The sequence below is a fragment of the Suillus discolor genome (genome assembly GCF_016758755.1).
Source record: "Suillus discolor strain FC423 chromosome Unknown F5147scaffold_32, whole genome shotgun sequence".
Classification (NCBI taxonomy): Eukaryota; Fungi; Basidiomycota; class Agaricomycetes; order Boletales; family Suillaceae; genus Suillus; species Suillus discolor.
In genome coordinates this window covers 133,445-155,746 of record NW_024541279.1, presented here as the reverse complement: position 1 = coordinate 155,746, position 22,302 = coordinate 133,445, and the positions used below count along the sequence as shown (strand labels likewise).

Here is a 22,302-nt window from a genome sequence, read left to right as displayed (position 1 = left end):
AGATTGATGAAAATCAAATTGGGATTTAAACTGATGGACGAACTTAGACCGGCTCGATTTGTTTCCACTTCGGTTGGTGCGAAGGACCCGGAACGATGTTCACGCTGTTGCGATAATAATAGTAGACCCTGTTTCTTCATCTCCCTGCATGGTATAGTGCGGTATGAATATTTTTTGCTGACTGTTTTATCGATGCAAAGCACACGCGGTTGTCCTAGTCCGAGAATTAACGGATAGTACGTTACCTTCCCTTACACTAATTCGTACACTCTGATTAATGATTGGCTGACAGGTCTGAGTATGTATTAAGCAAAACTAATATGCATGGATAATGTGTGTATAATCTTTCCGCAGGTAGGTTCATCCACATCCGGAGTCCCGGTTGGGCCATGTACGTGATACTCATCATCGATGATAGCAACAGACAACTATAAAACAGGCAGTTGCCAGACCCTGTTCCACAGGAGCTTTAGCACTCTGTTCTTCCATTTTCTCAGCACAAGATGACGGATATCATCGAAAAGCCTCGTCATTCCGAAACATCAAACAGCTCCTTTTCAACTCGACCTAACGATATGACCGTCCTAGGAGTCGTTGACTTCGCTGACTGTGATCAATGTTCTCCGTACCCCAACCGATGGTCAAGCATCAGGTAGTACCTACCTGTTCGCAAAATATTGACAATAGTTAACTGGACCTGTTGCAGGGAGCGCATCTCCGCACCGGTAGCCGAATTCATGGGTGCCTTCATTCTATGCTTGCTTGGCTGTGGCGGCAATTGCCAGGCAAATCTCTCTGCCAATAAAAGTGTGTCTGCAAGCCCAGCGGGGGTGAGTTCAAGGCATCGAACGTGATGGATGGACTGAGACTCATTGGTGTTTGTTCAAAGAATGCTGTCACATCCAACCTCTCTTGGGCCATTGGTGAGCGAACCTTCATCTTTGTATGTCGACGTCTTCCTTACAAGCTGGTCAGGACTGTCCCTTGGTGTATGGATCTCTGCAAACCACTCAGGTGGTCATTTGAACCCTGCGGTGTGTACCCCTGAATATTTTGCATGTGACTATGTGTGCTGACTCCTAGTAAGGTCACCATAGCATTTGCTACTGTCCGCGGTTTCCCCTGGAAAAAGGTCCCAATCTACCTCCTTGCGCAACTCCTTGGCGCCTTATGTGGGGCAAGTGTAGTCTACGCTACTTACTTCAATGCGATCACCATCGTCGAAGGGGGCTCCGATATTCGTACAATTGCGGTATCTGGTAATCTTTTTGGAACCTATGCGGTAGGTTTAGACCTTTGGCATGATTTCCTGCGGCTCAAGTGTATCTAGGCCGATTATCTTCCTTCAGTCTCCGCCTTCTTCGCTGAAGTGAGTAACTAGCGGTCTTCGATTGAACACATACTGACAACCCGATGTAGTTTATAGGGTCTGCCATGCTCATTACCGGAATTTTCATGTTAACGGATAAAAACAATGGTCCTTTACCTCCTGGTGTTCTTCCTGTTGGAATATTTTTCTTACTCCTTGGCATCGGTTCGGCTCTTGGTATGGATACTGGAGCAGCCCTTAATCCTGCCCGTGACCTGGGGCCCCGTATTCTTACCGCCATGGTTGGGTACGGTAGCGCAGTGTTCAACTTCAGGAACCAGTATTGGCTTTGGTGCCCTATTCTTGGTCCAATTTTTGGCATGATTGTAGCTGCGTTCTTCTATGATGCTATGCTCTACAGAGGTTCAGAAAGTATTACGAACAGGCCGTGCGTTTTAATGTTTCTGTATGACGCAAATACTAACTTGTTTATATGTAGGAGCGAAGAGGCCGAAAGACATCACCTGCACTCGTGCGCTCGCACCAAACCTAATGGGGTTGCAGGAATAGTTTGATGATATTCATGATTGGATAACACTCGTGATGACACTGGTAGCCCGGACATGACCCTCTACGTATGATGCCCATCTTTGACTCCTTTCGGATGTGTGTTTTTTTTGTATTTTTAAGTAAAGTCTTACCGATAGGTTGGAATTTACGTAGAATGAGGTTTAAATTTAAGCGCTTAAGCACGCGACAAGTTTTGAGTTGAAGGTTTTTCGTTTATTCGTTGTTTCGCAATGTCATCACTTGTTCCCATCGCTTGACACAAAGCACCGTCCAACGAAAGAGCTGTCTGCCAGACTGTGACTGACTCAACTTGGCTACGACTCTGGCATTGTTGCGAGCCGAATTAATAACCCCTGTGATGTTGAGCTGTATACTCTCGAGTGTACAGATAAGATCCGGCTTCCAAGATGACTACTTGTTCCAGTTAGTCTCTGTTAGATGAAGGAAGATATTATGATAATGACGTTATCCCGGGCCGCAACCTTCAAGTTGTCTTCTCACATACTAGTCGGGTATGTAGTCTTCCTCTGCCTACAACACCTGACCACCCCCCCCGCATCACGTGCCAAGTACAACTATAACCTCAACCTCCGAGTCTACACCTTGAAGCCTCCTCCCAAGGCCCTCCTGCCACCTCCTACTTTCGCCAAGCCATCAGAAAAATGTCGGAATGCTTATCGGAGTGTTTTTGCTAAGTATTTTTCCAAGGATTTCAAAGGACCGCTGATTTGACACTTAATCATCGGAGTCAACAGATATGATGACCGTCACCGTTCGCCTGCCAAGCCGTGGCGAAAACAAGGTACCAGCAGCCTGTGTAGCCCTCGGAAACCTTGTCAGCTCCGGTAGCTAGTAAGTAGCACCTTTGAAAAATACTCACTCCAAGTAACTCTACTAACGATAAATAATTTTCAGTGGCCGAAACCTTGTGGGCAAAACATCGAAAGTTGCCCAAAGCGGAGCACTACCGCCCAAAACACGTTCTAATTTGGTATTCCAAATATTGACATTTTCTGGCTAGCCCAAGCCACTATAGTGGGCTCGCGCAATCATTAATAGCTAGGTTAAACTCAACAGAACATACTGAACTGCTATATTTGCTACCAATGCATCAGAGGGAGCGCATACTAGCTATAATGCACTCAGGCCGTACCTCATTCACAAGAAAAAGAGCGAAAATATTAATTTGAGCAGGTCAGATGGTCCTTCGTCTTCGTCATCTTCCTCACGCTGTCTCATGATGAGCGCTGGAACGTTCAGTCATGGTGTTCCTTAACTTAATCTCGTTGATTTGATATCTTCGACTCGACATCTTGATGCTTCCGAAGTTGTTCCGAAGCACAGCGGAGCTTACCTTGACAGTAGCGCGTGACATATATACATTAGGAAGTGAAGCTTTGAAGTCTGGACAACGTGAGTGCTCACCACTATGCCATTCCGAAAAACCAGTCACGCTTCATGATCTCTCTCGAACAGATACTCGGAAAGTATATTTTAGCGGATGATCAAACTTGGGCGCAAAACAGGGGACAATGAGTTCGACACAACCTAGTGTCCTCCTGCCAATCGTCCCTGAGGCTGAGTACTCACCTTTGGTGAAGTGAACCGTCTACTTCGACTCGTGAACCACTGTCCTGACTCTGGTTCCTCAATGCACTGCTAATCTTATCTAGCGATAACAGATTCATCTCTGTTCACTATACAGTCATCTACCGGGAGCTTTCACTCACAGGAATTTCCCGCAAAAAGCTGAAGAAGATCGCGAAAGAAATGAGAATAAATAACAGATTTTATCAAGAGAATGGCACAATATGACCTCGTCTCTTCGCAAGCTCTTTTGGTGAATTTGGCTCTGCTTCATTGTCTAGGTCCGTGCCTGTCGGAACGGATGGAGTCGTTCAAGTTCAGTTTCGACAGCCGCCGCAGGGTCGGAAAGTTCATCGAAGATGGAAGGTGAGGATATGATAATGATAAGCTAGGGGAAGAATCACGATGTGGTTGTACATCCTAATGTACTCATGTCTCATGCGCTGCTGTCAAGACTTTTGCACACAGCTGCCAAGTGTAATAAACCGTAAAACAGAAGACCTACAAGAAAAGTTGATCACTCTAACTAAGGAAGGCCACACATGATAAGGAAAAAAAAATGTTTCCAAGCAAAAAATGAGGAAGACATCTCTCTGTGTTTTAAAGCTCGTCAAACTTCAACGGAGGATCCTGACGCGAACAAAATGTCTAAGTTATTGTTGCCATTCGCGAGTCCGGTGTTGTCGACGGGATAGGTTTAGCAGAGGGAAGGTAGGCTTGGGCGGAAAAGGACGATGGAGGCCATATGAGGACATAAGCGCACCTTCAATCACCAGAGAAGAGCAGAGGCAGCGAAAGGGATGGACGAATTGTGTTTGGTGCTGTGAGGGCGCATGGACTAATAAAACTTGATCTGGGAGTTAGATGAGCGCAGATGGCAGGTATTATGGACAAGCAAAGAGATGGTTAATGGACAACCCGAGTTGTAGATCAAGTTGATTGAGGTTTAGGTGGTGCCTTTCATGTAGATGAACCGTCGTTGGCATTGGAAAGCGCCGGAAAGTTGTGCTGTTCGTGATCAACAGGTTTTTGCCGCTGCCGTTCCTTAGTACAAGAAGTTTGCGACGTACTAAAAGGTGGTTCACCCTCGGCACAACAAAACCGTCCAGCACGGCGTTTCTAACAATGTTGCATGATGTAGAAAGGTTTGTTTTGTGGTAGCGCTGGTCATTCTCACCTGGCCCATCTTCGAATGATGCTGGGGCATATACTTCTAGAATCACGACTTCAAGAACTGATGTAGACGGTGCTGGTGAGTGACGAAAGGGCTACATCAAGATCGTCTTCTTCGTTGATGGTCGTAAATGATGCAATGGCCAGGCCGTAATGTATGTCTGTGCGCTAGTATTGGTACTTCAGAAAGATACTATGGGAGAACCGATATCTGTTTCGGTCATTTCCGAGCCAAAAAGGGACTTGGGCATGCTGGACTTTATTATGGCCGAGTAGCCCGAACGTTCAGTCACCAATCATTCTCGCATGAAATCAAGTCTCAGATGATTCGCCAGTATTGCGACGTGGATCAACTGGGCTGGCATGGCGGAAAGCTTCTACGCGCGTCCCGAAGCGTCCTCGAGATTCTTCCGAGCCTGAAGATCTCATCTTTTTTGGAGGACCGTCGAAACGAGGTCGTTCTTCACAATCCATTCATACGAGCCCCGTCGATAGTAGTGGAATCGAACCGTTGTCTTATACTTTGCATCATCACGATCCACTCGCGGTATCATATCAAGACGTTCCAAGGACTTTCCCAGGTGTCCTATTTTTTTCTTCAGGAAACGTCTACCTTCGCTTCTGTACAATCACTGCACGAAATCTGAATCCATAAAGACCTCTGCTATCGCACACTTTACAAAAACATTAAACAAGGTCCCTGCCAATGAAGTTCGGTGCCATTCTAGTACAGCAGGAAATAGGATCATCTACTTTGAAACCCTGTATCTTGAACAAATACCACGACGGATCCTCAACCAAATTTCTCGTCCCTGCAGATCACTTGGCAAGCATTTCCCTACAGTACACTGTTAGTTAATACATGTACACGCTCCTGGAAGACAATCGAATTCATGCTAGCTTCTGCATCGAAGCCTGCCACCAGTTTGGCGTGATTTTCTCGGACGCTAAGGATGAGGCGTGGTCCCAGCACAAACATCTGCACGAACAATAAAATTTGAAAAACACCATAGGCCACCTGAACTTCAATAGAATTCGAATTCTACAGAAATGATGAGCAATATTTACACGCAGATGTTGGTGAGAGGTCAGCGAACCAAGATTTCGGAAGACAGAAACATAAGCTGGAGGCAAGAGACACCAGCAAAGCTGACATCATGTGCGAAACTTGAGCAGAAAATATAACCGCATTCGCATTACAAGCTCACCTGGCAAAATAAAGAACGTGAGATTGTATCAGCACTCTCAAACACTCCCCAATGGCCGATCGTGTCGATGGGCCGAGTCGTCGCAGGTCACGGAAGTGTTTCACAGCAACCCAGACCGAAAGACACAGTGCGAGGGCCTCCCAAATAGTGTTGAGCATCCAAAGCATTGAAATAAGAAGCTGCTCGTCCCCTTCATATTCAAAACCGCACATATACGTGCCAGACAGTATGAACTCCTCTGGTGTTTGTCCAATGAGGTCTGTTCTTCAAGTCAACAAGTAGAGCTTACCCCCTACAACATACTTGAGTGCTATTGCCGAGATTACGCCGCAGGCGATGTTAACAACCAGAAATATAATAACAAGGAAGATGAGCATCATTCTAGATCCCTGATACATGGCATGTAAGCGAACAGTCATGATGACTTGTATCAAGTTTCAGTCGAGTCAAGGTATTACAGCTGAGTAACTCACCGCCCAACATGGCATTTACGACCACATTTGTCCCATTTACCGCGTAATACGCAATATTGCCTAAAACTCCCAATTAGTGAACAACACCCTCTATGATACTAGTATCGAACATTCCGACTTACACCTATTGAGTGATTATGTTGAGCCAAGCTCAATGGTGAGAATCTCGCTCACCCCTACAAATGAGTTCATTCATTGGATGCGAATGAGATGTGGAATACTTACTACATCTGTCAGCGAGACTGATGGCATATTTACTGTGTGCCGCCGGTGAGAAGAATCAAACACAGTACATATGAGACATACCCAGAACATTGGCACTAATCGTCAGAGATGAGTACTAGTTATTAGCACAAACCCAATTTGAATTTATTGGCCTCAACACATACACAGAAAATGATATTCCAATATAACGTATCTAGAACATTTTGGAGTCAGCACAAGTTGCCCACCACGCTAAAGCACAACATGAGGTACTAACAATCAAATACAGCACAGTCATGAGAGACCAGCGTTGTCTCTGTCGCGAATTCACTGCATGCTCTTGTTTTCTTCTGATACGGGACTCTTGTCACTCACCCAGATCAGTTCAATCTATGACACCTTTCTTAGCATGTTGGCTGCTCCAGCAATAACATCGACCTACCTCTTGTCCGAGTGTTAAGACTAGAAATATCATGAAAATATCGGCAATTTTCAAACACTGTCCTGCTCACCCCAATCATATACCACCACGACGCAGGCGGCAACTGCGAAACGGTAAGGCGACGTTAGATCTAGACATTTTGATGCGACGAACCCATCCAATAGCTGTTAAAAATTTGCACACTGATATACGGCCACCAACTTGGATCGTTTGAGACTACGGTCATGTTCGAGGGATGTGTGTGAGCAAGTGGGGTATGTTCGTAATGTATAACGACAGTATTCCTGTTAGATATACCACCGAATTAGCACAGCTCCTGATTGCTTTCTGTCGCATTCGGTGGCGTGGCAAAAGTTAGAGAAGAAACACAGCAATGCACTATATTCGGTGGATTCGATCATGCACTTGATGTGACAGTGATGTATTGCACTGGTGGATACATCTTGACTAATGCTGCGTGATTGATGCCTGTTAAATATAAGACACCATACATACTAGGTCGAAAGAGAAATCGTACAAGCGAGACAAGATGCTTGTGACAAGCAAAAGGTTTAATTTCTGATTGTAGAGCGCGTAAGTGGCCATGGTGGTTTTCGAGTGCCGACTTGAGCAGGAGCCGGTAATGGTTGCGTGAGCAAAGAATGCCATTGCCAGACCTTCATCATGCTCAGTAATGGCATGGATAGGCTATGAAAGTCGCATCGTGGTTTGATGCTTGCACACGCACAGCCATCGTACAGACACACCGTTGCTTTAGAATACTAATTCCACCTTGACAGGGTGCCAACGATACAAATCCGAAATAGTCACATATCGCAACATGCAGATAGCATCACATCTTCGCATGGGAATCCTTAGCCTGGACAATACGACCGCCATGACCCAGAGGACTTGTCATATGAACGTTCCTCCACCAGATATCCGCCCTCCTTATGGTTCTCCGAGCGCTTCAAATGCCAATATATTGTTAGGCGTTTCCCATGGCTTTGATATTAACATCTTGTTGTTCGAGATAGAGAATCTTGACTGTCGCGGCTGCGGAAGTTCCTGTGTAGGTACATGCTGTGTTGACACAGATTAGTGCTATTGAGTGTTAAATACATGAAAGCTATGACATACTTACCTGTGGCAACACCAAATCAGTCAAGGCTTTAGAATCTCCATTGACGGTGGTAGAGGAGAAACAGAAATGGAAACGAGAGTCGAAAATAACTTGTTGAAGGAGTCGTAGAATACGTGCACATGAGAAACGACAAAGCGAATCTAGGATGAATGTTCAGAGAAGGTGCTTTGGTTGTTGGATGTGTTGTCGTTATATGCACGACGTGGTGACTATGCGAAACGGTTTGCGAGCGAATCACCGCTCGATCGACGCACCGAATAGACAGCCGGGAGTGAGGAGATAGATAGTGATGGGGTAGGTGACCGCGAGAGCTGGCAGGGTCAATTTCGCTGTGGTTGCAAGCGTATGGAGACTTGTTTGCTGAAGTACGTTGGTCACCGGCTGTGTGTGAATGTCAGAGATTTGGCCAGTCTGGGGCCAAAGTCTGGGGCGGAGTCTGGGGGTAGAGTCTGCAGAAAATCCAGAAAGTCTGGGAATCCAAATTTCTGGCAGTCCTCGTCCGGCTGCGTGCGGGTCAGGTCCGGATCCGTCACAACTTGTCAGTTTTTAATGTCGCATCCAGGCTATACTGACAATGTCTGTCATATTGAAGCTTCAAGGTGTGTGATAAGAGACACACCTTGATCCATAATGTGTCTAGTTCCTTGACATCTGCAGCTTGATGCATGATGCTTCATGAATCATGAAGCATCAAGCCTTTGTGTCTCTGCCTTAAAGCTTCATGCTTTCCCTTGGGCAGGTACGCCCCTTCCTGGCTTCTTTGCGTCTCTGCGCTGAAGCTTCACGCTTCTTCCGTTCTTTAGTTTTATGACAACGTTCTGTTTCGGTCATTTCCGAGCCGAAAAGGGATTTGGGCGTCTATGTAAACGGTGCTGGACTTCTGCTCCCAATCTTTAACACCATGAAAAGCGCTGAAAAAAGAAACAGCGACAATACTGCACCTGCAGTCGCCGGTCCTTCAGACGATGCGCCACTAGTACTCTTTGACATGAACTCCCATGGCCAGATTCCTTTAATCGACAAGGAAAATCCTTTTTACTGCCCGAGCTTCCCAGCTGCAGCATATCTGGCTACCCTCCGGCAAGCTCGTAAATCGAATCCTTTCCTTTTTCAAGACATCTCTTTGCGCTCTTTTTTCTGGAAAATCGGTCTCTGCTTCACAAAAGAAAACCAAAATTATACAAGCAATTCCATCCCTCGCAATAGCCTAGATGCACCTTTATGGTCGAGTAGCCCGGCCGTTCAGTCACCAATCATCCTCGCACGAAATCAAGTCTCAGATGATTCGCCAGTATTGCGACGTGGATCAACTGGGCTGGCATGGCGGAGAGCTTCTATGCGCGTCCCGAAGCGTCCTCGGGATTCTTCCGAGCCTGAAGATCCCATCTTTTTTGGAGGACCGTCGAAACGAGGTCGTTCTTCACAATCCATTCATACGAGCCCTGTCGATAATAGTGGAATTGAACCGTTGTCTTATACTTTGCATCATCACGATCCACTCGCGGTATCATATCAAGACGTTCCAAGGACTTTCCCAGGTGTCCCTATTTTTTCCTTCAGGAAACATCTACCTTCGCTCCTGCTCCGAGTTCTCCCTCTTAAATACTAAACATATACATATACTGACTATATGCGTCTCAGCGTGGGTCTATGAATCTGAAACAGGAGATGAGACACCAGTAGACCTTTCTTATTTGATGAATCGCCTTGAAATGGTCATCCCGGGCACGGGTGTGCACCAGACGTTCCTAGGAGACCCTCTGGCCGTTCTGCACCTCACTCACCAGAAAATCACAAATGTTCTGGCAGACCGGGGTATCGATCACAGGAATGTCTCCTCCCGTCATGAATGCTGAATGGTTTTAGGACTCCTTACCGAAATCGTGTTGACACTCCTGCGAGGTGGCAATATCGATAGATTGGTGTTAGGTCCTACGATGTGCGAGGAAGATGGGCTAAATTTACATTCAGGCAATCTTTTACGCGGTAAAGCTCTTGGCAACACAGCTCTGTTGAAGGCTTGACTTTGGACAGTATTCAGCAAACCTGGTTACTACTTGACGCTCAAGGAGCTAGTCCTCGATGGCGCCCACTTGGAACGCGATTTCGACCTCGTTCACATCCAACAACTTCCTAACCTAGAAAGACTCCATCTCGAGGGGACTGATATCGGAAACGAAGCGTTGGCCATCAAATTTTTGGTGTTCTCATGACAACTGACGGTCTCTCAGAGTATTCTTACTGGTCACCCTCAAAGAGAAGTTGTATTATCTGAACCTTGCACACAATCCGAAGATCGACGACGACGCAATACCTGCTATCCTCCTACTTACCAACCTAGGATATCTTTCGATTCAGGCAACTGGAGTCGAAATGCCTGGCTTTCGTCGGCTCGCAGCAGTAATCCACGCCGAGGATCGCGTCATTGACATTGAAATTCCATTCAGATGCGAGAAATACATCGATAGTTAAGTGTTTCTTGTTCATTTAGCGTAACTTACCTGGTTTTCAGACTTGCACAAGCAATACCTCGTCGATCCTGCGTTGCCTCTCGTCACTGATCCCTCTGCATGTCCATTGTTATCAGATGTCGCGCTCATCCGCAACCTTCAAGCTCACGCCGACGTCAACCCCTCGATTGTACCGACAGGAACGCGTTTAGAGATGATCGAGAGATTGAAGAAGCTCTTGGAACGAAGGCAGATGGACCTTGTTGTGCGTAGTATGATTTGCGGTGAACCTGGGGAAGTCTGAGATTATCATGTGAATTATAATATGCATCAGAGAGTGACACAAGGATACCGTGATGCTGCTGCGTACACTGCAATGGAATTGGAAATACGTCGAAAGTACACGTTCTCTGTCGACTAATTGGTACCGGTGTGAACGAGTCGGCTCCGAACAGACTGCTTGAATGATCACATTCCATTCTCTCGTTCTATCACCCCCTACTCTCAAATCTTTACCACCATGAGAAGCGCTGAACAAAGAAACGGCATCATCACGTCGAAGCGGAATGCGAGAGACAAGGCGCTTGGTTTTGCTGGTCCTTATTTGGTGAACGACCATGACGCCTATACCGAAGCAACGGGTTAGTCTGCGTTCCGCTCGGGGACGCATGTGTCGTGACTTCTGTAGCCAGCGAAATTGTGCAAAGGATAGCCAAAGAAGAATGGACCTCTTCTCAAGTCCTTGAGGCATACATTGCGCGATCTGCCATGGCCCAGGCCGAGGCCAACTGTCTTACAGAAGGGGAGTAGATTCTCCATTTTTCTTCCGGTATTTCCTTCCTGATACCTTCCACAGTTTTATATGAGGATGCCCGAGAACGAGCAAAAGAGCTTGACGCAGAATTTGCGACTACAAAGACATTGCGGGGACCTCTCCATGGTGTTCCATTCAGCGTCAAGGATAATTGTACGTCGCTCCATGTTTGACTGATACCTTTCTGAACCCTGCTGTAGACCAGATTGAAGGATACGACGCGACGACTGGTCTCACTGCGTGGGCCAACAACCCAGGCAAAAAAGACGCTTGCGTATGTCCTTATTACAGCATTCGCCCATTCTCTATATCATTATTTGTAGCTCGTTGCTCAACTCAGAGCTGCTGGTGCCATCATTTTCGTGAAGACCAATGTACCGCAGACAATGTTCGCGTTCGAGTGCTCTAATCCTCTCTGGGGTCGCACGACAAACCCATGGAACAACAAGTATACATGTGGAGGTAGCTCGGGTGGAGGTTCGTTATCTGCTTGTGAATCTCCCAGTGCATAACAGTGTCTGGTGCTAGAGGGAGCTTTGCTTGCCATGGACGGATCCGCCATTGGTGTCGGCTCTGATGTCGGAGGAAGCCTACGCATCCCGGCATCGTATTGCGGCATATACTCTTTCAAGCCGACGGCTGAACGTATCAGTTCTGTTGGTACACCAGGAAGGTCATGTTCTCGATTCTTCCAACCAAAACGCTAACTGGCTTTTTCTTACAGGCATCCGGCCTGGATTTGAAGCAGTTCGATCTTCTCATGGGCCATTGGCGCGGTTAGTCACTAACTGCATTACTTGGTTCATTTCTTGACTATTTTCTAGGTCTGTCCAGGACTGCGAATTGTTCTGCAAAACTATCTTTGGTCAAAAGGACTCGTCGCACCAGAATATTCCTATGCCATACCAAGCCGTCGAGTTCCCTTCAAAGCTTCGCTTTGGTTATTACCTGTCAGGTACCGTAATATATTTTGGTCTTTACGATTTACTGCTGATAGGATCCTTATAGATGGAATGATAGAAACATCACCTGTATGCAAGCGAGCAGTATTAGAGACAGTCTCGGCACTCAGGAAGCAGGGACATGAATGCATCGAGTTCACATCTCCTCTAAGTATGCCTTCTATACATGTCCCCGCTCTCCGTCCTGACATTTTATCAAGACAGAACCGCGATGGAAGTGTTCGTAGCACTCGCATCATCTGACGGTTATAAGAAGATGCTGTCGCATCTTGATTCAGACCCTATGGCAAGTTTAAATTAAGGATATACTGTCTATAGCTTACATAACCCGACCTGCAGGAGGACAGCTTGTTCCTGGTCACCTTGGGCCCCAGATTACCGTCCTTTGTTCGTAAGCTGGCTTGTTGGATCGCCAAGACATTCTTGGGCGACTCCTTCTTCTCGCAGCTCTTCTCGTTGGCACGAGAGAAATCTGTCACGGAATTTACAGATTTGACCGACCAACGCGATAAGACTATTGCTGCGTGGTATGAACAGGTGAGCGCGTCGACATCCAGGAGACTTTCTTTGTTAATCGCCCCCAGGTATGGGACAAACACGGTTTCGACGGAATCATCGCACCTGTGCAGTCCCTTCCGGTGATACCTCACGGGTAGGCTTCAGTACCTTCCCTCTTGGTTGTGAAGCTTATCATCTCCAGGGGTTCCGCATACTTATCCCCGCTCGCGGCCGCGACTATTATATACAACATCGTCGACTCTCCCGTCGGCACCATACCAGTGACGCGCGTCAACCCAGATACCGACCAGCTATCAACAGATTTCGTTCCAGGCGTCTCAGGCCAATCGAAAGTGTTGGAAAGCCGCATGTACCTGGGCAAGAATCCCATTTACGATCCTAAAGCGATGGAGGGTATACCCGTTGGTGTTCAGCTTGTGGGTAAGAAATGGGAGGATGAGAAGGTCCTCGCAATGATGCACGTCGTCGACGAAGCACTGGGACCTAGAGGATTCGGTCCAGGTAGTTGGAAACAGAGAGAGAAAGACAGTGATTCCTGACTTATGTCGATCCGCGATGGTGCAGCCGGTGCTTCCCGGTCCGTTGTTGAAACAATGGCGGCGAGTAACCTAAGCAAATCGAGTCTAAATGTTGCATATAGATATATATTGGGGCAATGATGAGGACTTGGGATACAGTTTGTGAGGCAGAACATAAGTGATTATTGATGCGTGGACGATATCGTAAGTAGATTGGGTCGTGAGCACGTGAACACAAACATTGCAGTGGAGTTCTATATCACATCATCAAGCGGGAATGAAAGAGGAGAAAAAAGCGGAAAACAGGATGAAAAAGAAAAAGAAAAAGACGTAAATGGAATTCATCAGTGCATGGGACAGTAGGGAAAAGGGAAGTGCACATTGAAAGCAAGCCTAAGGAAAGAAACTAGACGAAGAATATGCGCGATAAGACTCTCGATGATCCCCCACACATGCAATAATGAGGGATCATGGGTCTGAGGCACTGGAGCGCTCACATCCTGCTCTTCCCTTTGGGATCAGAAGGGTAGCTGGAGTCACTCTGTTGCGACGACGGCGACGACGAGCCTTGAGACGAGTGGTACTGTCCTTGGTGGTAGCTCTGAACGCGTCTAGCACTAGGTAAGCCACCCTCATGAGTGTACTCAACGCCCGGTCTGGGATTAGGCTGCATGATAGGCCCGTTGCGATCTTGAGTCATAAAGGCATGTTGCGGACGGGTGGACGTCATTGGAACAGGGCCGAATGTAGTGGGAGATGATGCCACAAATGCTGAGGATGAAGACGTGGAGGTTAGAGGCACTCTGGCTGCTGGCATCTGACTGAACCCCGAGCGTCCAAATCCTCCCTGTCCAAATGACGTCTGACCGAATCTCGGCGCTAATTCTGGACTTCCATGAGGTGGTAACTGGCTCTGCAGGTACCTAGGCGACTGCTGGGAAGAACCAAGGACTGGATATGGACTGGTGGCAGGCCTGCGCACAGCAGGTCGGGTTCGACCTTCGCCAACAATGTGACTTCCCTGTCTCAATTCCGGGTCGATGTAGGACTCGTCGGATGCTGCGGGGCTAGGGCGATTTGAAGCGTAATTCGAACCTGCTGACATACCAGCCTGAGGTACATTCGTCCCTTCTATGTCACCTTCCGATGAAGAATCGTCATCGTCGCCCTGATCAAGTGCCGCCCGAGCAGACTTGCTGCGGCGCTTACGAGGGCGCTTGTAACCCTCACCACCAGAGCAGTCGAGTTGCCAATAGCTTCCTTTACCCGGCTCCGTTATAGCACGGGGCACATGTTTGAAGACTTTGTTCAAAGAGAGGTTATGGCGAATCGAGTTCTGTGCATAATCATGAGGCTTAATAGGTGAGGAATCGGAATGAAAACTCACCTTCCAAGCCTTCTCATTTCGCCGAGCCTTGAACCATTCGAAACGATCTTCGAGTGCTGTGTATATCTCTTGTAGCGTGAGCTGCTTGTTCGGGCTTCCGTAGATCGCCAGCTTGATCAATATAGGATAGGGCTGGTTTGGTTTCTCTCCTTCGGGAGGATCTGGAAGCGCCCACAAGTTGATTTCCTTGTAAGGTGGAATGTGCAGCGTCTCACGCAGGTAAGGTCCCGCGTCTTCGAAAATAAGGTGCCTAGACCTCTCATCAGTAGTGGGGGCAGCGGGGAATGTCGACAACGACCCATGAGAACTAGACGGTGATGCCGATGACTGTTCGAAATGTGCTTGAGATGAATTAGTGGGCAGGGGGAGGTCCTGATGTGTCTGTTCATAGAACTCGGGAGCAAGAATGTTGTTGGATTGATATGAAGATCGTGGAGGTGGTCTATAATGAATGGTGGCACTACTGGTGGGTGGCTGGAGTGGGTATTCAGCATGCTCAAGGCCCAGGCGATGAAGACCATGATAAGCTGGGTAATGCGAATGGGGCTGTTGCAAGTGTTGTGGCTCATTAGAAGATGACTGGCGCGAGATCGATGAATGATATTGCTGATATTGGGAATGCGATGCGTATGATTGGTCTTGATCGGAAGATGAGGAGCTGCTCCAGTTGCTGTCTACGCTGACATGAGACTCTGCGGGACTTGGGTACTGCAGTGGGAGAAGTAATAAAATAAGATAACTTGTAAATGAATGCTTGGGATACTCACAGATGGAATGCCGTGAGCTCTCGTACTGCCATGTGGCGTGTGTGTTAGATATGCTTGTGGTAGAGACTGCCCTGGCCGAGGAGGGACATAGGGAGTGTCATTAAAATAGTCCGAAGTCAGAACTCCAGAATCGTGAGCTCTACTTCGAGAGGCGCCGAAATGGGTGGCTCCGACCTGGTTGCCGGTGCGGGCAGTGCCAGAGTCGGACTCCCCGTCCGAGATATTATGTGAATGGGGGATGGTGACTGAATTATTTATTGTGAGACCGCCGAGAGGAAGGACACTGCCGGCCAAACCCCAGGTGTTGAAATGCGATCCGCCAGGCATGGCAACTGCTGTGCAAAGGACATTGTAAAAAAAGTAGCGAGGACCCACCAAACCAAACAATTTGACAACATCGGAACGTGAAAGGGTCGGTCGAGTAATAAGACGGACGCGACGCGGAGGTCAGGTGATCAAGAGGTTGTAGATAACACGTAAAAGTATTAAAAAAAAAAGATAATGCAAGTTATGATTAGTAACGGCATTTTCCGAGATGTAAATCAGATTTTACCTGACAAGGATAATCAGATAAAGGAGTATGAGAAGAGGATGGTCAACTGTTCAAAAATGAAAGAGATCCGGGGAAGGATTAATACAGAGAAGGGTTTGTATGGTTTGAGAGGCCTTGTGGGCTTTTTTTCACTGGAAATACCAAGTAGGCGGGCCCGCCTTTTAAGCACGACCGCAAGGTGTGACATGTTTCACCTTCTCACTCCGAAAATTACCAAAGGAAGTAAAAAATTTGAATTGCTGTAAAGTGGTTGGAAGCAATCGAGCTCCATGATTGCCTTTGAACAAGGTTTGTCGTGCGAAATGAGTACGTCAGCTCCCTTTGACTGAGGACGCTGACCATGGGAACTCTGCTATTTGCCTTGCAAGGTAATTCATGATGGCAGTGTCGACCGCAAGTCCATATTGACCTGATCCAGTAATTTTGACTGGATTGCGTCGGAGGCAGGTTCTCTATTTCCCTTTTACAGCAAGCCCGCTCAACACACCACGCTAGTTCAAGTGTTTCAACAACGAGGCATCACCTCCATACAATATAATCAGATTACAAGTTATCCGACATTAATTTGGTCTTGCAAATTGCAGTAAAAACAAGTTCGGAGTGTGGGCTCCTCGAAGCTAAAGAAGAGCCTATCGACGCATACGAGTGGGTGTGCCAAGCTGGAAGCAACCTCAGCGGAATCAAATAGGCGAATCGTGATATTCAGTATCGGCAACTGCCGATACCAGCATTGATGCGGACGCTCCGCATCATTTCAGGCCTCTGAGTCCTTGGCCTTCTCAACGGTTTGACAGATCCTATCCATGACACACCAGATGTCCCGCCGCCCATGTGGCTTGTCAACGAAGTGCACAAGTCAAATCAGATACTCCGAGTAACCAACGTTTCAGCTGAGCCGACGTTCAATACCACGACCGGTGTTCCCGGTCGCAGAGATCACAATGAATCTACCGGCGAAAACTTCACTTCGCACACTCAATTCCTGCCTTCAGATAGCGAGAGATTTAAACTCTCTTCACTCGTTGTGGCCACTGCGACGACAAATTGAACTATCAGTTACATGTCTGTAGGTCCAGACAATCCGGCGTTAAGCATTATTATGCAGTATGCCAGGGATCCTTGGACGTCTACAATTCATTATTCAAAACACGTCCACCATTATCCTTGGAGAAGCCTTGACGGAAAAAAGCCACTCTCCCACATCTCCAGTAACGCGGTCCAGGACCTTCGGAATAGAGAAATACAACCCCAAAATTCCACAGTACAGTACTTCTCGCTCTGTTTTGCTCGTCATGACTTGCACTTTTGCCCTGGTACTCCAGCTACGTCTATGAATCGGTGTTCCTGGTTTATTACACGAGACTTCAAATACCATGTCGGTTTCCGTATCTCTTCCGATTATTGGCCGCGATATTGGAGTCCAAGAAGATCAGCTTCAGTGGCTGGTTTTGACTATTATTTGAGTTCGGCGTGTATATCCGCTCATGTACATCGACTTCTCACCAATTGTACAATACAAGGTTTTCAAGGCCTCGGGGTTAGCTGTACTGAGCTCCTCAGTAACATGTACTAATACCTAGATTTCATGACTGCTTTCACACTTGCGCCAGGTGGGCACGCATTCCCGCCGTCTCGTGCATGGTCAATTGCTTTTCCTTGTTTTCTGGTGCTCCCATTAGGGGTGCTTTCAGAACCATGGTCGGTGGTACCGTTACCCAACCCTCAAAGTATGTACTTACGTCAAGGATCGTATTCTTGGTGAACTGACGGAACATAGGCAACACTGACGTGCCACTGACTACGTAGCTGCCGCATTATCGGCGACATGTTCCAACAGTGCTTTAGTATCCTTTTATGTTGATAAAAAATATGCCGATGTCGACAAGCGCATTGACTGAATCGTTGTAATTCTAGTGACGTCTGTATTTGTGTTTATTGTTTCGTTCTTGGGCAAGGCTCTCTCCCACTGCAGGGCTGGAAAGCCGCTCGTAAGTTTGTTTTCGATCTTCCGCTAAAGACATCTTGATGGTAGAGCTCGATATTATCGCCATGCTCATTGTCGGCGTCTTCTTTGTGGGCTCCTTCATAGCATGGGAGCGTTTCCTGGAGGAAATTAGGAAGGTAGGTACTTTAAATGCACGATGGATTGAAAGCGGACAACATGTTGTAACAGATTGTTTGACGAGTCTACATTTAATTTAATTTAACTGAGAGTCATAGACCTGCGATGCATGCATAAGTATGTGATGGACCTGAACCCCATGTCCACTCCTTCATGCCACAGCACTCGGATATTTCGATGAGAGTCCTACTCCATCACAATCCATGTTTCTCGAGGCAGCTGCACAGTAACTTCTGTCATTGCCGCTACTTTCTTAACGGCTCCAACGTTGACAATGACAGTGACACGTCTCCGAGTCTTGCAGATGCTGTATCAATTTTCCAGCAAATGTGGACGGGCCAGCCAAAACTCATCGCCAATGATATCGCAGTGCAGTACCTCTACTGTAGTTTCCAGTTTGTTTTTCTTCTTCGACTTGAAGCGTTTTTGACGCAGAGGGTCGAACGGTGGCGTCTCACATTGGTCCGTAGATGGTGAATGCGGAGGTATGCTTGTCGGCGGATCAGGCACTCCTGAGCGTTCGGGGCTCTCTTCGCGTGTTTTATTGACCTCCGAGCGAGTCAAATGCATTGAGGGTTCTAAATTTTCACCCTTGTCCGATGACTCAGGGGCTACCTACACGTTAACGTGAACAGGATTGACGGAGTACATTCCAACGGGACGCACGATTTCTCGAACTATAACGCTGCCTTTCTTAAACCTCTGTGATATTTCATTATAGTTGATACCAAACCGGGAAAAAAGCATCTCGTGCTTAGTCGCGGAAACGGTGCCCTGAAGATTTGTCAACGATCCATCACAGATACAGAGGAAAATATAGATACTCTAAGTGTGGCATGAGCCTCCGTAGTAGTCTGACCTCCTTTCTGTATGAGAGCCCAAAAGGTGGTATTGTATAGATTGTTTATATGGGCTTTACGCTGACAAGCAGCTGTGCTCAGTCTCAGCAAAACGATAGTCGGAGATAGACCCACTGTCAGCTTGTCGCCATGAAAAGTAGTCACGGATAGCACGCTCAGTCGGATACACGATAATACGTCCATCGAATGACGGTGGATATCGTAGTGGCGTGTCTGGGAAATACTGCGACCAATAGAGCACATAGCACGAAGTGAAGTAAGACGTCAACGTGGTGAGTATCTTCGAGTGTCGTCGGTTATAAAGATTCGTCGACTTTCGGAAGAGAAAGCTGTGATGAGCGATGATAAAACTGGTCAGAACTGGAAAGAAGGGGTTATAGTTGCCTGAATTCGTCGGATTCCCCGAATGCGAGCATGATGTCTTTGAACTCGATCATTGCGCTCTTTGCGGCGTGATCCATGAGTTGGAGCGCACGCTCGTCGTTGGGCTTGGCGAAGCCATGCTCATCCGAGAACCTATAAAGTGCAATACCATTATGCTTTGTCCTCCCCGATCGGCTTATGATGCTCGCTTACCGGTGGAAAGAGTGTCCATCGAGACGACAGACCAGATAGGTATCTGGTAACAGTGGATCAGGGAGCTCAAAATTGCGTACGTATGCAAACTTTGTGCCCGCCATCACGATAGTTGATCTACTACTATGTAGTAGTAGCAACTTGTAAATGTGATCTGGTTTCGCTGGGACCAAAGGGAAGTTCGCTCAAACTCCATCCAAACATGGTAATTACTAAATTACTGACATAAAAGTGGGCGTGATTTCTGGAGGATACATCAACTATTTTACATAAGCATTGATCAAGTATCTTCCCCCAAATCAAAAAAAGCTCCTGCAGATCTGTTTGAACTACTGCGTGGTTCATTTTGCATTCATACGATCTCAAAACGCTAACAAATTCACTTTGATGGGCCTCCAGTACGAAGCACGCGGATTTGGCCCTTTTCACTCTTTTTTTCTGCCACTGGCACACGATGATCCCCAGTCCTTGCTGTCAGGGTGCTAACTCAAACTTAAATTGACTCAGTTGCCAAGTCCTTGTTGGGCATGGAGTACTCCTAGCTTTCAAACACCGTTACTCCGATCAAAAACAATCCTTTAATAATATGCCTCCTACTTGAACTATAGCAAGGCTACTAGCACGACCAAAATGTCATCATTTCCGCCACTACCCCCATTTCCAACTGCGTCATCTTCATCACTTCCCCATTGGTTCATGCATCCTTCCAGAGGCGGCCTTAATTTTATGTCATCAGCGCCCCCAATCATTTCAAGCATAGAAAGTACGGGTCGGAAACGAGAGATGCAAACATACATGGTACGCCAGATGATCTCTTCGTTTTCCTTTGCAGTGAGCACTGACTGCGAATGTTTGTGTAAGATGTCGCTTGATGGCATCGACATGGAAGACGATGAGCAGGATACGCTGTTCGCCAAGTACAGCGTTGACACTGTATCTAAACTACCTGGCAGCGCGGAATCGAGTCCGCCAATACACTCAACTCTTGGCACTCCTGAAGCGCGAGGAAAATGCATGGCTAGAGAAAGTTCAGAAGGCTAAACTTGCAGTGCCAGGTTACAAGCCTGAGCCTGAGGGGGTGGTTATCTCGCTTGAAATCTGAAGATGATCTTTCCTCGTCACAAGTTTGTGCCCTTGTATTCGATTAGAGTGATCTCTGTTTCATAGATATCCCGGTGTCAACTACTGTATTCGAAATAAATGTATCTCTTGCTCGATGTTCTTGTTGTAACAAGGCTTGCCTGAGCTTCAGGATCGTAAGTACACCAGTAAGTTTGATCAATGTGGTCGTACAAATCTGGCAATGCCTAATGAGGGCTAACTTTCATAGCCAACTGTAATTTTAGCTACAGCTGATACTTGGAATTCTCGCTGTCCCAGTGATGCTGATGTATTGCATTGCTAGATCCTTTTCGATACTAGGATTGCATTGTTTTTGTAATTATTTGAATGTGCATTCCGATCTCCCACATTCTTACTATTCTATCGGTATTTCTTGAAATATAACCCAAAAGCTCCAACTACTACAAGCAGGATTTCTCAAGTTTCGATCGTCCATGTTGCTAAAGACAAGTAAATGACTGCCCCTTACTCATTTATGCTCACTGAAACATCCCCGCCGCCACCCAATAATCCACCCATTGCCCCGCGTCTGCTGAAGACAATGACTTCAGCTCCTTCATCGTTGGACTGACACGCTCGGTTACGGCGGTGACTCGGATGCATGAAGCCATTCCAGCCACTTCAATGTCCATCTCTCCAGATGCCCTGGTCGCGATGTCTGATCGAGCGATCGCACGCATGAAGTTGAGAAGCTTGATAGCAGGCTGCAATTGAAGACTAGATGGCAAAATGTTCTGGCCAGCTATAGAATACACGTACGATGCGCTCTTTGCTCAAGTCCTTGGCATTTGATTCGAGCTTTTCGAGCCACTTCGAGAACGGCACAAGTGGTAGCGGGTAACTTGTTACTTTACGCTCAACTAGTAGGGCGTCCGCAATGGCCTGCATCACTGTCCTACATGCGACTGGTCTTGGATGCACTAGATTCATCGCGATGGGAGGTTTTTCTTCCGCACACACATGAAAGTCAAATGAGGAGAGCGCCACGTTAAAGTTGAATGTTGAGTACTGAGTCGCCAAGCGTTGTGAATGATGACAGTGACAGACGTACAGATCTACACTATCTTTAGTCAATTCGGTGAAACCGAAATTGAAACAAATCTTCTGGTATAACTCCTTATCTAGACCTAGGTGATCATTGGATGTATCAGTTCACCAACTGAAGCAGGGTGAAATCTAAACCGTGATCTTTGAATGAATTTCCTGTCGTTGTTGCATGGATGCCTCCTCTGACGGGCGGTTGAAGGCATATACCACAGACACGTCCTCACACTGCAGTAGATCTGCAAGCAGATATAAGCCAAGACAACCCATGGCTTGAGTGGTGTCGGCCTCTGCGACAGAGTTCCCTAATCTGACTGAATACTGAGTATAATGACGACTAAAAGATGTGTGAGCCGACCCTAGGATAGCTATATTTGGTTCCCAGAAAGCACCTCAATGGTTGGTTTCTGGATTTTGGGTAGCACTGAGGACTACTACTGACGGCCCCTAGGACCGTCTGCATTTTATGATTATTTGGTTGTGCATTCTGATCTCCCACGTTCTTACTGTGCCATAGGT

General features: G+C 47.0%; 8 protein-coding genes across 8 annotated transcripts; 3 read left to right on the top strand and 5 right to left on the bottom strand.

The window, feature by feature from the left end:
- Positions 1-503: 503 nt before the first annotated feature.
- Positions 504-2,050, top strand: F5147DRAFT_837450 (major intrinsic protein superfamily membrane channel protein; the record flags this gene model as incomplete). Its single annotated transcript, XM_041444072.1, has 8 exons — positions 504-652; positions 707-830; positions 890-923; positions 976-1,034; positions 1,088-1,282; positions 1,331-1,369; positions 1,420-1,757; positions 1,809-2,050. The coding sequence occupies 8 exons, from the start codon at positions 504-506 to the stop codon at positions 1,882-1,884; spliced, it is 1,014 nt and encodes a 337-aa protein (XP_041292067.1). The 3' UTR covers positions 1,885-2,050.
- Positions 2,051-5,477: 3,427 nt separating this feature from the next.
- On the bottom strand, positions 5,478-7,192 carry F5147DRAFT_653421 (uncharacterized protein; the record flags this gene model as incomplete). Its single annotated transcript, XM_041433781.1, has 14 exons — positions 5,478-5,681; positions 5,737-5,788; positions 5,848-6,111; positions 6,151-6,271; positions 6,321-6,380; positions 6,443-6,444; positions 6,495-6,496; positions 6,546-6,577; positions 6,627-6,640; positions 6,710-6,738; positions 6,900-6,914; positions 6,967-6,986; positions 7,037-7,069; positions 7,120-7,192. 14 exons carry the CDS (start codon positions 7,190-7,192, stop codon positions 5,478-5,480), a joined length of 921 nt encoding a protein of 306 aa, XP_041292066.1.
- Positions 7,193-7,896: 704 nt separating this feature from the next.
- On the bottom strand, positions 7,897-8,756 carry F5147DRAFT_653420 (uncharacterized protein; the record flags this gene model as incomplete). The annotated part of the gene is made up of 4 exons (XM_041433780.1): positions 7,897-8,028; positions 8,090-8,178; positions 8,344-8,470; positions 8,709-8,756. The coding sequence occupies 4 exons, from the start codon at positions 8,754-8,756 to the stop codon at positions 7,897-7,899; spliced, it is 396 nt and encodes a 131-aa protein (XP_041292065.1).
- Positions 8,757-8,986: 230 nt separating this feature from the next.
- F5147DRAFT_837448 (uncharacterized protein) lies at positions 8,987-10,960 on the top strand (the record flags this gene model as incomplete). The annotated part of the gene is made up of 8 exons (XM_041444071.1): positions 8,987-9,593; positions 9,650-9,677; positions 9,731-9,904; positions 9,956-10,075; positions 10,124-10,271; positions 10,321-10,556; positions 10,602-10,804; positions 10,874-10,960. The coding sequence occupies exons 1-8, from the start codon at positions 8,991-8,993 to the stop codon at positions 10,958-10,960; spliced, it is 1,599 nt and encodes a 532-aa protein (XP_041292064.1). The 5' UTR covers positions 8,987-8,990.
- A 59-nt stretch (positions 10,961-11,019) lies between these two features.
- F5147DRAFT_697983 (amidase signature domain-containing protein) lies at positions 11,020-13,515 on the top strand. The gene is made up of 13 exons (XM_041437527.1): positions 11,020-11,180; positions 11,228-11,339; positions 11,394-11,506; positions 11,554-11,627; positions 11,677-11,830; positions 11,882-12,019; positions 12,075-12,129; positions 12,178-12,308; positions 12,362-12,466; positions 12,516-12,601; positions 12,655-12,852; positions 12,900-12,967; positions 13,016-13,515. Exons 1-13 carry the CDS (start codon positions 11,060-11,062, stop codon positions 13,371-13,373), a joined length of 1,713 nt encoding a protein of 570 aa, XP_041292063.1. The 5' UTR covers positions 11,020-11,059; the 3' UTR covers positions 13,374-13,515.
- A 1,038-nt stretch (positions 13,516-14,553) lies between these two features.
- On the bottom strand, positions 14,554-14,961 carry F5147DRAFT_531214 (uncharacterized protein; the record flags this gene model as incomplete). The annotated part of the gene is made up of 2 exons (XM_041430083.1): positions 14,554-14,688; positions 14,740-14,961. Coding segments are annotated over 2 exons (357 nt in total), but the record flags the coding sequence as incomplete, so codon positions are not given.
- A 3,218-nt stretch (positions 14,962-18,179) lies between these two features.
- F5147DRAFT_697978 (Thg1 C terminal domain-containing protein) lies at positions 18,180-19,782 on the bottom strand. Its single transcript, XM_041437526.1, has 6 exons — positions 19,618-19,782; positions 19,426-19,557; positions 19,156-19,370; positions 19,006-19,094; positions 18,848-18,955; positions 18,180-18,796 (listed from the first exon to the last, which is right to left on the bottom strand). Exons 1-6 carry the CDS (start codon positions 19,719-19,721, stop codon positions 18,494-18,496), a joined length of 951 nt encoding a protein of 316 aa, XP_041292061.1. The 5' UTR covers positions 19,722-19,782; the 3' UTR covers positions 18,180-18,493.
- Positions 19,783-21,218: 1,436 nt separating this feature from the next.
- Positions 21,219-21,693, bottom strand: F5147DRAFT_578075 (uncharacterized protein; the record flags this gene model as incomplete). Its single annotated transcript, XM_041431426.1, has 2 exons — positions 21,219-21,443; positions 21,499-21,693. Coding segments are annotated over 2 exons (420 nt in total), but the record flags the coding sequence as incomplete, so codon positions are not given.
- Positions 21,694-22,302: the final 609 nt, after the last annotated feature.